Below are 14,706 nucleotides of genomic sequence, written 5' to 3'. Positions count from 1 at the left end.
CAAGAAAAAGATGAAAATGTACAATTTGGGCCTCATCTAGGACCTCTCCCCATCCCCCTCCCCTGGGTCCCAAGGAGGGCACCCCTGATTCCACCATGAACAAACTTGAAACTACAATCATCAATGTACCAACTCATAGTATTAACATAGCTCTATCACTTCCGGTTCTAGAGAAGAAGATTTTTTTAAGATTCCTTAATTTGTGGGGGTTGGGGCCCCTCTGGGGTCCTTAAGGTAGGGTATGGTGCCCATTTGAACAAATTGAGATCCTATCCCCTAAGAGATGCTACCTGCCAAGTTTGGTGAAAATCAGTCATGGGGTTCTCAAGGAGAAGATGAAAATGTAAAAAGATTACGCATGATGCACGACGGATGACAGACGAAGCACGATGCACGACAGACGCTTGACGTTGGACACCGGACGAAGAGCGATCGCAATAGCTCACTTGAGCCTTTGGCTCAGGTGAGCTCAAAATGCCATACTTAACTGTAGTCCCATCCATAGGTTGATGAGTTAAACTATAGTAGTCCACAACTCCATTGCACATTATACCCTATAAGTTACAGGTGTTAACAATAGGAAATCTTACATCATGAAGATTTCATCAAAACAAATGCAGAACGATGTCTCGCCCAGGTATCACAATTTTATAGGTCTTTTTTTTTTTTCAATTGATGTAAAGTTCACTGACCTTTTGACTTTTGACCTATGACTGCAGGCCCCTTGAAAACACCTTCTCAATTTGAGGTATTAGGGACCCACTCTTGGGGGCCCCCTGGGGGACAATCACCATTTTTACAAACTACATTGTATGATCCCCTTACCCCTTGAAAATGCCTTCCATGTTTAGTCAAAATCCAGCCAACAGTTTTCAAGAAGATTAATATGTCAAAAATCATGAAAAGCTGCCTTATAGGGATATTTGTGCCTCAACCAAGAAGCCCCCTTGAGGGTACGCCATACAAATTGTTGTATGAGCCCCCTCCCCCATCATTGATCCAGGCCATGTTAAGTCAAAATTCAGCCATAAGATTTGGATCAATAGAAGATGAACATTTGAAAAAGTTTATGCATGACAGATGTTAAATGCTGGACTCAGAGAGACCATGTAAGTACACGTATGGTCTCAAATGATCACAAAAGCTCCCTTGAACCATTCAATTTCGTACAATGAAAGCTAAAAGTTACTGTTAAATGAAAAGAAAAGAAATAAGTGCTGTGTGAGTGCTGTGTACAATGTATGTGTGTGTTTTGCAGGAACAGGATATGGCCTGTGATGCCTTTCTGTGGACAAGTTGTAGTGCTATTATCAAAGTCTTCAAAAAAACAGAAACAAACAAACCCACCAAACAAACGAACTTGTGTCAAGTGCCGACATTAGAGGCATGCAAGAAAAAATCCAATTCCTTTCTTTTCTGCAGCTATTTAGGTGGTGATCAATAGAAAGAAATCTACAGCAACACAAAAATTTAGTTTTACTCCAAGAACGAACAAGACAGCAAGCATGTACAATGTATCACAAGTAGAACAAATGCAAGAAACTGAAAATGATTGTCACATCAAGAGGATGTGGTTCAGTGAAACTTACGATCTGGAAGTCGGACATAACCTTGAACGGATGGTCATTCTCAAATTTAGGGACATCAAACGTCTCAATACCAGCTTCCTTGTCTACCATGATGGTCTCCTCCACAGTGGCATTGGGCAGGTCTTGTTCTGGAGGATACATCACCGTGCAGAAGTTGGCCGGGTTGGAGCGGAACTCCTGCACAAAAAAAAAAGAAAAAAGAAAAAAAGTTCATAGTGAGATGGAACTTTGAATTAAATAAAAGGGTTACAAACAGATGAACAGACAGAAAGGTTCAAAACCCCAATGTACATGCATATAACACCTCTATAGTCCAGCAGGAGCAGAGACATTATAAAATCAACTAGAACTATCACTCAATGTGATTAATACCCCCACCTGACACTGAGAGAGTTAGCTCGACCAGCAATAAATTTGTGTGCTTTTTATTGAAAAAAAAAGAGGAACCATGGCAATATATTGTTCAACATTGAACAAATGTCTATTTTGCTCACTGATAGTCACATGTGCCATACTCAAGTCAAATGCTCAAAGCCTGACAGAGTAAGATAAGTAGATTGGCAATTTCTCTGATTTTCATCAAAAAATGTTGTTACCATAGCGACACAATTTTTGACATAACAAAAAACGAAGTTTGCAAAACTACATATCACAGCTGTCACATGTGCCAAATTTCAAGTCAAATGCTGAAAAGCTGAGGGACTTAGCTGAATTAATCTCATTGCATAATTTTCATTCAAAATATGCAGTTACCATGGCAACACATTTTTCAACAAAGACAAAAGATAAATTTTACACATCTAAGTTATACCGCGATCACATGTGCCAAATTTGAAGCCAAATGCTCAAAAACTGAAAAAGTTTGCTGAACCACAATTTTTGTATGATTTTCATTCAAAATATACTGTTACCATGGCAACACATTGTTCAACAATGACGAAAGATGAAGTTTGCTCATCTTCGTGCTATAACGGTAACATGTGCCAAATTTCAAGCCAAGTGCTCAAAGACTGATGGAGTTATCTGAATCCATAGTATTTTTGTATGATTTTCATTAAAAATATACTGTTACCATGGCAACACATCGTTCAACAATGAAGAAAGATGAAGTTTGCACATCTTCGTGCTATAACGGTCACATTTGCCAAATTTCAAGCCAAGTGCTCAAAGACTGCTGAGGGAGTTAACTGAATCCATAGTATTTCTGTATGATTTTCAATCACAATATGCTGTTACCATGGCAACACATTGTTCAACAATGACGAAAGATGAAGTCTGCACATCTACGTACCATAGCCATCACATGTGCCAAATTTCAAGCCATATGCTCAAAGACTGAGGGAGTTAACTGAATCCAAAATATTTTTGTATTCTTCTTAGTGAAAAAAATGCTGTTACCATGGCAACACATTGTTCAACAATGACGAAAGGTTAAGTTTGCACATCTATATACTACAGTGGTCAAATGTACCAAATTTCAAGCCAAGTGCTTAAAGAGCAACATTTTGTAAGATTTCTTAACAATTTGCCGTTGCCATGGCAATGCATTATGCAATACTAACGAAAAAAGGTGTCATGCATATCTTTATTTGATAGTGGTCCCACATACCAAATTTGGGGCCAATTGCTCAAAAAATGAAAGAGTAGTTAGATCCATAACATTTTTCAAGATTTTTAGAAAATTGCCATGGCAACGCTTTATGCAATACTAACGAAAAAGGTTGAATTGCACAACTTCCTTTGATAAAGGTCACACATGCCAAATTTGGGGTTAATTGCTCAAAAAATGAGAGAGTAGTTTGATCCACAAGTTTTTGTGAAAATAGGCTGTTACCATGCAACGTATTATGCGATACTAACAAAAAAGGTGTCTTGCACATCTACCTTTGATAGGGGTCATTCCATGGGGTTGGGTCTTCTCTAGTTTTTCATGTTGTGCAGGTAATAAAAGTCATATTCTGAAAATTTTATCACATAATTGTATGTGGTTTGTGGTTATTCTTGGAGAGAGATGTGTGAAGAATTATTTGATGAATAAAAAACAAGCCTGTGTACAAATTTATTTTGTCTGTGACTGTTTCACTGTTGATGTCTCATGGTTTTTTTTTTTTGTGGTACCAGTTGTGACAAAAATATATGCCATTTTCATGGCAATGTAATACAGAAAAATATACAACCTTTCAGCATTATGCCTATCATAATTAAGAGAGGCAAGGTGACTTCTACAAAGACTATTTAAAAGCACATAAACATGTGTCACAAAATAAGAACACCAGAGCATCTTGAAGCAACCTCATACCGACGTTACAAACGAAGTCCGCGGTGATTTTTGTTGTAACATCGGTATTGCATGGTTTTACATACACTTCCAATCATAATATGATCAGAAACTTGATTTCTATAATTAGAATCATATTTCAAGAGTATTATTATCCAAATATTAGCATCAAAATCCTCTATATAAAAGAGAAAACACGGAACATATTACCGTACTTCCGTCCGAAGTCCGGCCTCTTCGTGTAACGTCGGATAAGAAAGTCGCGTCTCGCGACCAAAAGAAGAGCTACTAACTTCAGCAATCGTATTTACGTCACTGGCAGTACTTCCCCAACTGCAGGAAAACCACTTACAGCCTGTTTACACCTACCTGGACGCGAATATTTTTTTCGTACATGGAAACGCTACAGGACATGAATTATTCATAAGTTGAACTGAAAGACTGAAGTACGCAAGCGCATTGACTTTCAGCTTGGCCAACTTGTACACAATGAATGGACTCGACTAGTGAGACGTAGACTCGCACGGCCCTACTCTCTGTGTACACATGCAGCGAGTAGTAGTACCTGTGTGTGTGTGTGTGTGTTGTGCATGTACATGCGTTCTAGCGTAAACATGTCACTGCACTCACGACGAGGTTCGTCCGATCTTAATGAACAACATGCAGGAAAATAACTGTCGCTCACTTGCGATAGCTCTACTACATGTACACACATCACATTGCACACACATATCACCTTGTACGTCTGATACAATCACGCTGACATATCACGTACTTCTAATCAACTGATCAGTTTGAAAACACAGAACTAGACTTTACTGAAGTTCGGTCTACTATTATTTGTTTACATGTGGATTTGTAATGATCTAATTATTGTTGTAATTCGAAAGTGCACTCGAGATGCTCGATCTCGAGTCACCATGTTCACTGGCAGCACTGAGAAGTCAAGTACAGTAGTGCGTGGTACGGAGTAGGCCAACTGTATTTACGAATACTAGTACCCGATCGACAAAAAAGGTCGTGCACAAGATTTTGAAAGAGCTCTTATTTGGTCATTTATGCATGTACGAATAGTGGTAATGTGGCATCAATTCCTCAAGCCTATGGTTGTAGAAGTTGTGACTTGTAAAGTTGTACATTTCACGTAAACTACGCATGTACCTGCTCTCCTATCCACGCTGGCTGCCCTGGCTGAAAATCACGATTGCTAGCTCTCCGCTAGCTCCTCGCATATTTCCAGTGGGGTTACGTAGGGCGCTCATGAACTGCGAATCGAACGTAAACTGAATAGCGAGCACGTACGTACCAATCATCACACGTGATCATGTATGTAAATAATGTGAGTCCATTCATCCTGTACAAATTGGCCAAGCCATAGAAATTTAGTGAAGTCCACGCGCTTGCGCACTTCAAAATTTCGGGTAAACTTATGAATAATTCATGTCCAGTAGCGTTTCCATGTACGAAAAAAATATTCGCTACCTGGACGGCGCAAGACCTGTTTTTCTGTCGAGTTCCGTGTAACATCGGAACGGTGATTTTGATGTTTCCGATCGGGAATTTCAATGTTTCCGATGTCAATCAGTAAGCTAGTACGCTATTTCATGAAGTGAATAACATTTGTCACATTCTGTAAACTGTATTGGAGGAAAAAACCGATATTAAAACCACTGAACTGGCCAAATATACGGTGGACGATGATGCTGTTAACACGCTGTAGTCCCACATACTGAGATATTTGTTACTTGTTCATGTTCGTAATTTTGATCGCCAAATTTCCCCTTTCATGCCCGTCTCTGCAAAAGGAGCATGTGTTCCTCTCTTAGAAAACCGTACAAAAGTATGTCCAGTGTATCTTCACGGCAATATAACATCATTTTACCTCCCGATTATTGTGAATTTTGGACCTTACTTTTGTCATTGGTATCCATCAAGTAGACGTGCTAAACGTTAGTACGGTACTATGAAGTTGGAATACGTAGACGTCCAGACTGCGTCTGAGCTAAAGAAAGAGTTTGCCCAATTTTGTTGTTGATATTTCGGGAATTAAGAGCTGTTAAATTCTTTCTTTTGAACAGATTTACAATGTCAGTGTTTTCCTTTCAAGATTTCACTGACTAGTTAATAGTGTTAGATGGCTTACGGTGCTCTGATGAAGCAGTAACATTCGAAACACATGGGTTCACTGTTTCCATTCCACGCGTGCACCCACTGTAAAGTCTCAAAGCTAAAATGCCAGTTTCATATTCCTTTTGGGTGGGTAATTGGTAGGAAATAGTTCCATATGTACCCCAATCAAAGTTGGCATATTATTGCTCTATCCTATCATTCTAAAAGAGGGCAAAAATTTTGAATTTGATGGGGATTGAGTAAAAGGAAGGGGGGGGGGGGGGGGCGTAGTATTTTGTTTGAGGTCTATTTAGGACCGTAACCGTAAACCTTACCCTATCCCTAACCCTAGCTATGACACTGGGGGCAGCGCCTTGCCCTTGCTAGCTTACATCTGAAAACAAGTTTTTTAGCGTAGAATATGAAAATGATATTTTCCCATGTTTTACATGCTATTATATTACTAACATTACAGCTGTACATCATTTTATTCTAAAGCGTAACCCATATATATATTTTTTTTAAATTTTGGTGGATGGTACACATGGAACTCTAGCCAATTGGTATGCCAAGAGGTAGAAAGGTAAGCAAAATTGTCCAAATTATTTAATTCCATTCATAAACACAGATACATCAACAGGAATATAAAGTCTACCCAGACACAAATTTTCTGTTAATTCTTTTATTTTATTTCTCTTCACACCTTTTGTCCAGTTTGTCGATGAATCTGCCATGGCTCCTCCTCTGCCACCGCTACGTGTTAAACTACGTGAAAGAGTGAAAAGGGCACATCCACAGCACTCAACAAACAGAGAGAGGAAGCTGACAAAGCAACACCCAAGAAGAGCGAACACAACAAACTAGACAAAAAGAAAACTGCACAGAGGGAAAATGGACATTGTAGAAAAGAGCAGAAATTAACTTCAAACAAAGAACATATAGAAGACAAGAAAACTTGTATGATTTCTCTTTATTAGTTTTCTTAGTTGAGTTGACAGTTGATGTTGTTAGTCAGTGTATATAAGGTCAAATTGTGTAAGGCTTGACTTTCTTCTTATTATTATCATTATTAAGTCTACGTACCTTCTTTCATACCAGAGTTACAAAGAATCGAAGTCTGTGTACAACATAGGTATTGTTCCAAAGGTATACAGCATAATATACAGTATAATTCCAAAGTATAATTCCAAAGAACTGTTACATTAGTGTTATTCGTGGGAACATAAAGTCTGTGTGTGTAGGTTTTAACATGACACCACAACAAAGGAAATCAGTTGATATGTCGTAGTGTACCTAGATGTTACGAAGACATACTGTCCGTGTAACATTTGTAGGTAGTATACTGTGGACAAGGTTGTAGTACGAAAACCCCTGTCAATGATTACAATAAAATCATGTTTTCACTTGAATGTCCATACAACTCACTTGCTTCAACTGTAGTTTTTTTAGTAATATTGTTATTATGTCACTCTTGAGGAAAAAGTTAAACCTTTAGTTAAAATTGTAAATGGTTTGTAGAAAAAACATGTTAATAAAAGTGTCTTGCAGTTGATAGCAGAACGGACAATCTCACTAATAATGATCTCATGTGCCTGTCAGATAACATGTTGATGTGTTATGGTGGAAAAAAGCTTGGATGTGTTCATTGTTATCATTTCAGAACACAAAATTATTGCAGGTGTCAAAAATGAAGTCCATGTAACATAGGTATTTGTCATACCTGTTTACCCATGCTGACTGAAAGTGTGTGAAGTAATAAACAGATTTCTAGTGGAATAAGTTGAAGAATGGGAGTAACAAATCAGGGGGAAAAAGGAAATTTCAATTTACCCAACTTGAATTTTCAACTTGTATGTCACAATTTCAGTCCCAACCCCAAGGAATTACCCATAGCGGTCACACATGGCCAAATTTGGGGTTAATTGCTCAAAAAATGAGAGAGTAGTTTGATCCACAACATTTAACAAGATCTTTTTTTAAATTACTGTTGCCATGGCAATGCATTATGCAATAATAACAAAAAAGGTGTCTTGCACATCTTCCTTTGATAGCAGTCACACATGCCAAATCTGGGGTTAATTGCTCAAAAAATGAGAGAGTACATTTGTAGTTCGATCCACAAGTTTTTTTTTGAAAATATGCCGTTACCATGGCAACTAATGCGATACTAACAAAAAAGTTGTCTTGCACATCTACCTTTGATAGCAGTCACACATGCCAAATTTGGGGTTAATTGCTCAAAAAATGAGAGAGTAGTTCGATCCACAACATTTTACAAGATTTTTTAAAAAATTGATTTTGCCATGGCAACGCATTATGCAATAAAAGGTGTCTTGCACATCTTCCTTTGATAGCAGTCACACATGCCAAATTTGGGGTTAATTGCTCAAAAAATGACAGAGTAGTTTGATCCACAAGTTTTTGTTTTGTTTTTGTTGGCAACGCTTATGCAATACTAACGAAAAAGGTGTCTTGCACATCTTCCTTTGATAGCAGTCACACATGCCAAATTTGGGGTTTATTGCTCAAGAAATGAGAGAGTAGTTCGATCCACAAGTTTTTATGAGAATATGCCGTTACCATGGCAACGTATTATATGATACTAACAAAAAAGGTGTCTTACATATCTACCTTTGATAGAGGTCACACATGCCAAATTTGGGGTAAATTGCTCAAAAAATGAGAGAGGAGTTCGATCCACAAGATTTTGCAACGGACCGACCGACCAACCGTCTGACCGCCCGCCCAACCGACCAACCGACCGACCGGCCACCCGACCTCAGAGTGATTCCTACACATGTATATTTATACCCCTCTACACACTATGTGTGGGTGGGGGTATAACAACAAAAATTCAGCTGCTTGAAAGACTTTGAGTTACATCCTGCTTGAATGTTATGTACAAAAGAAGTTTTCCACAGTGCTTCGAACATAGATCAAAGGAAATAACTCTGTTGTTACTCCATCTCTTCAACCTCCTTCCTCTCTACCTACCTAAAAATGTATACACTGTACTGTATCTGCTCTGTTGACTGATGACTGCATTGTGCCATTAAGTGACTCTCAAATCGATACATTATAACCTGGATAGCACCAATACACAACAGTACAGTCTGACCTCTTCTATCCGGCCTCAATTTTTTGGGATCTTTCTATTATGTGGATGTGATCTAAGTATGATTTTTTTTTTCAATCTATTACACTGTACATGTATGTGGAAAGGGGGGATTTCAAACTCAAACAAAATTCCTACACAAACTCACATGAATTGCATATTCCCAACATATATGTACATTGTAATACAATATATACTATACATGTACGTACTGTATGTACATATTCACATCAAATTCAGATCAACATGCATTCAGACATTCACAACCCCCAAATCACCACAAGAACATGGACAAAAAAACTAAATTCATTATTTAGGGCACAGTACAGGCGATTATTCATTCAGCAAATTACCAGAGAATTCTGAATGCAGACCAGCTGATGAGGATGTGATATGTTCACACAAATTGATGTATACAAAAGACTGTACGTACAATACTGTACAGCCTATGTACTCCTCTCATTCTCATTGCCACATTACATGCGCAGCCGTCGATATGACTAGACTCACATTGATTCGAGTTCATTGGCTGAGCGATGAATGACAGAACCCGTTAGGGTGGAATTTCACGGAGCACGCGAACGATTTGCGAAGGACGCGAATGACAAAATCCAACATTCGGAAAAGTTTTTTCTCCGAATGAGTTCCGACAATGAAGCCGAAAACCATTCTTGCGCAATTTGTGCGAAGTTTCCACGACGTATGTGTGAATGTCGTGTGTATCATTGCTAAAGTACAGCATGTTACGTACACAAAGAACACGTGACGGAAATGCGAACAATGAAAAATTTTCAATAATCATGGGAGAAAATGTACCCAAGGAGAGGTGGAAGCTGTCTTGAGTTGATTTTTTTTTCTTTCCTCTATTTCTCCTTTCTTTTTCTCTCATTTCTCTATCATGTGCTTGCCTACATTTTTTCTTTCATAGGACCTATCTCCACTAGTAAAGCATTTGATTTTTTTTTGCAGTTCCTCCAACACATAATCTCTATAATTCAAATGAAATTTTACATACTTCAGATTAATTTTAAGTGCATTCTGCGATTTTTTTTTTGTATATCAAACATTTCTTTCTCTTTGCTAGTCTTTAATTTCTTTTGTTACTATAGTTGTTCATAATTGTTTGATGTTTAAATGTATGCTACGATTCTTATTTGTAGAAAGCATATACAATGTAGGTCATACATCCCCCAAACGTGTGCTAACCGTTCGTAGATTTCGCGTAAAATACGCGAGACATTCCCCAAAGTTTTGGAGTCTGTTTGGGGTTTCACAAACATTTTGCGAACATCGCGCGTGTCTTGCGAAGGTCTTGCGCATATGACGAGGCTTTAAAGACACTTTCGAGAACAATTCAAGAGCAAATCAAGACCAAGTGTGCGGAAAAGGTTCGCAAAAAATTTCAAACTTTTTTGAAATTCTCGGCGAAGTAAAAACGACATTTGCGAACAATTGACGACGCTTCCGAACCCTCACGTTCGTTTGGCGATCTTTTGCAGACTAAAATACGAATGCTGGATTTTGCCATTCGCGTCCTTCGCAAATCGTTTGCGTGCTCCGTGAAATCCCACCCTTAATAACAAGAGCTCACACTTTTTGTACACACACTTTGCATATGTACTCATCAATCACACACAAGTTTTACCCAATCGCAATCTGCCAAACTCCGGGCTCGGTGTGTGGTGTCTGTAGGCGTTTTCACATCAGCCCGATGTTTCCAAATAGCGCGCTATTTTCTGACTTCGGAAATTAACCTGATCATGAAATAGCGCGCTTTTTGATAATGTGAACACAAATTAGCACGCTAATTGTATCGCTCTGATCGAGAAAATTTCCCAAGTCCAACTTGAGGAATTTCCGAAATAGCGGGATGATTTGCGAACTAGCGCACTATTTGATAATGTGAAATCGCCTCAAGAAATTAGCGCGATGCATCTCATCATGCCTAGTATGTGTGATGGCTATCACGCGGGTAATTTTTTTGAAAGCGCGCCCTCTACTGCTATACCCGACACTGTTTGCGCATGCTCAGCTATCGAATTAGCTCGAAAAAATTTCGGGCTAATTTTCTTCAAGCTGATGTGAATAGGAAATGAAATAGCATGCTAATTTGCGATCGCAAAGAATATCTTGAGCTTGTTTTTTTATCGGGCTAAAGTGAAAATGCCTTATATGTACATGTACCTTATTTGAGCATCGGTCTAACAATGGCCGACTTGGCCAAGCCATGATGATCCAATTTTGAAATTTAGTTTTGTTGACTGTACTCGACTCATTCTGTTTCTTTCCAAGACCTGCTTGATACATTCCTCAATATTTAATCAGGTAAACATGATGACAAATTAATTCAATTTTGGAAAAAATAAAACCTGTTTATAATTTTGCGCTGATAGCAAAGAAAGAGCTTCAGTGTATGCTACAAATTGCACCTGCAATAGGCTTGTACATGTACAATTGTACATGCACAAAATTGTATACATGTAGCTATAATTTGTATGTACCACTTGGTGGGCAGCTGGGTGTATCAAATATTGAGTTTCCCATATCTGGCCAAATCCTTATCCGGATGAGAACCGGTCCCGACACATGGGGATAGGAGAGGTCGGACTGTACTCAGAGGAAAAAGTACTGTTTAGTACACAGTTTTAATGTACAAAATTGTACACTATACAATGTACAAGTATTGTACATCCTACATGTCGAGTGCACATACAGTGTACAGTGTAATTACTGTAAAAATGGATATTTTCGCGCGACTAATTTTTTGCGCTTAGCCGAGTCAGAAGAGTTTCATGTGTTTGTAATTCTGCGGAATCAAGATATCACGCACAGGAGCATATATATAGCAAGCAAAAATATTCACATGCTTTTATTTTCGCGCTAGTTTTTGGTTGCGTGAAATGCACGAAAATTTCAACACCGCGAAAATTTCCACTTTTACAGTAGTGTATACAGCTGTAATTGTACAGTGTACAAGTGTATGTACAGCATCTCAATGGCCCTTGAATGTCACAGTAAAAAACAAGTACCATGGTACAAGTACAAACCTGTTCTGTAAAAGCCGTTATTTAATAGTGAGGGCTTAATTTTCTGAATTGTTGTGAATCACTGTTGGGGTGCAAATTTAACAACATTTATAGAAAATTTCATGCGTGGACAAGCATCAGTGCACTTATTTTGTACAAGTTGTATGGTAGCCTTGGTATCAAATCACGAAAACAACGTCTTGGGGAAAACTCACAAAAACAACAGCTTTCACAATATCTTGATTCACACAATTACAACATCGAAGAAGTACAATTTTGACTAAATATCATATGTACAATGTATGCATTGTCTTACAGTAGGCAATGTGTGACAAATCTTACAGTGTAATAGTATGGGTTGGTAAAAAAGTCTGAACTATGATGCTGTAACTAGTGTAAGGGGAAAGAATGCAAAATTTATTTGTAACATTACAATGGACCCATACATGTACATGTACAGTGTACTGTACAGCTTTGGCATGCACAAACATCTTTTTTTATTCATAAAAAAATGCATTTTCCTTTCAGTACAACCTCATAGATTTTGCGGGAAATTTATTCCCATCCAACATTTTCTAGAAATTATGCCTGAGTCATAATGCATGGCTTCTTTCCCAGAACTAGGTTTCATTTAGGATAGATGGCAAAATTGTTTAAGATGGTATGTATTTGGGAATTTAAGCACATTCACTTGACCTTTGATCCTTACTCTTTGACTCTATGGCCCACAATGGTATCACAATGTACGAAGCGAATGAAGCTGCACTAGGTTGATCACTCTCATCATACACTTTACAGGTACATTTATCTGATGACAATATCTTGCAGCGATTGCCACTGATTAAAGTGCATAATAATAGCAAACTAAGCCAGCTGTATCGCCAGTGCTGCATTCAGCACACCTCACCCAACTGCAAGCGCTGAAAGACTACTCCCACGGTTGGCACACATACGAGTGTCCAGTAGGCCCTATACACACAGCAGCAAACTGGGTGTTGTACATACCGGTACTGGATGTTGGACATGGATACTACATATAGAATCAGGGATGCCAAGTTCAAAAACATTTTATGAGTGAGATTTTCACGACTCTGCATTGCTCGGCATCTCCGCGCGCGAATGTGCGCGTGAGGGTGTGGGAGGGGATTTTCCCCCTGTGGCCTCCCACGGTAGGGAGCTTTTTCAATTTTTAGCCCTTATAATGGTGCCATCAGGTGCATACTTAAGTGATCAATTTTTACTTATTTTGAAAGACGTACAATGTAAGGGAAATATACCCTCAATTGCAACTATCACTTTAATCTTTTGAGCTATGCTCCATATTATTATAGGCTCAAGTTGCAGACTTCGCCAAATGCGTGAGAAAAATGGGTGCCATGCGTGAGATCGTGAGACATACCCTAAATGCTTGAGTCTCACGCAGAATGCCTGAGACTTGGTAGCTCTGCATATATCATTATTAGAGTAGCCAGAAAGATCCGTCTGTCCGGAGGAGTCTTTTATATTTTTCACATTATCGCGGAGGGGATCCGTGAAGCCAGACGCAGTCTCCGCAGAACATTCCCCGACGGCCAGATACAGACTGATCTTTCGGTCAAATATTCAGGGATGCCAAGTTCAAAAAATTTTTATGAGTGAGATTTTCATGACTCGGCATCTCGGCATGCAAATGTGCGCGTGAGCGAGGGTGTGGGAGGTTTTTTTCCCCCTGTGGCCTCCCACGGTAGGGAGCTTTTTCAATTTTTAGCTCTTAATGGTGTGGTCAGGTGCATACTTAAGTGACTATTTTTTACTTATTTTGAAAGACAAAAGAAAAATATACCTTCGATTGTAACTATCACTTTAATCCTACGAGCTATGCTCCTTATTATGGGCCCAAATTGCAGACTTTGCCCGATGCCTGAGAAAAATGGGTGCCATCCGTGAGATCGTGAGACGACCCCTAAATGCTTGAGTCTCACTCAGAATGCGTGAGACTTGGTAGCTCTGAATATTAGAGAGGATGCACTGTTCTGGGCCCCATTTCATAAAAGATATATTTGTTAGGACAGCAACTCTTGCTGGAATGGCCAGCTAGGAAGCCAAGGCCAAGATCCTTTGCTATTTCTACTTCAGCTGTACTGCCTGTAGATCTACATGATCTAGCACCAAACTCAGGGATGCCAAGTTCAAATTTTTTTTATGAGTGAGATTTTCATGACTCGGCATCTCGGCAAGCGAACGTGCGCGCGAGCGAGGGTGTGGGAGGGGTTTTTCCCCCGTGGCCTCCTACGGTAAGGAGCTTTTTCAATTTTTAGCTCATTTAATGGTGCGATCAGGTGCATTTTAAGTGACTGATTTTTACTTATTTTGAAAGACAAAAAGGAAAATATACCTTCAATTCCAACTATCGCTTTAATTTTTTGAGGTATGCTCATTATTATAGGCTCAAGTTGCAGACTTTGCCCGATGCGTGAGAAAAATGGGTGCCATGCGTGAGATCGTGAGACGGCCCCTAAATGCTTGAGTCTCACGCAGAATGCGTGAGACTTGGTAGCTCTGTAGAATGGGTAGCAAGAATCCTGCAATCTCATTGGTCGAGAGCTATGT

At 39.0% G+C, this 14,706-nt stretch overlaps 1 protein-coding gene across 2 annotated transcripts in view; it reads right to left on the bottom strand.

Annotated features, from left to right (window-relative positions):
• LOC139731054 (integral membrane protein 2B-like) overlaps nucleotides 1-14,706 on the bottom strand; it is a 147,608-nt gene that overhangs the window by 99,601 nt on the left and 33,301 nt on the right. For both annotated transcript variants that reach the window (XM_071641932.1, XM_071641931.1), the window contains exon 3: nucleotides 1,590-1,766. In XM_071641932.1, the coding sequence (XP_071498033.1) occupies nucleotides 1,590-1,766 (177 nt within the window). The remainder of the gene's footprint in view (nucleotides 1-1,589; nucleotides 1,767-14,706) is intronic.

This window comes from Diadema antillarum, unplaced genomic scaffold (assembly GCF_040938485.1).
Source record: "Diadema antillarum isolate AM-2024a unplaced genomic scaffold, OU_Dant_1.0 seq00000354_RagTag, whole genome shotgun sequence".
Lineage (NCBI taxonomy): Eukaryota > Metazoa > Echinodermata > Echinoidea > Diadematoida > Diadematidae > Diadema > Diadema antillarum.
The sequence above is the reverse complement of the archived record's forward strand: the minus strand, read 5'-3'. Positions and strand labels throughout refer to the sequence as shown.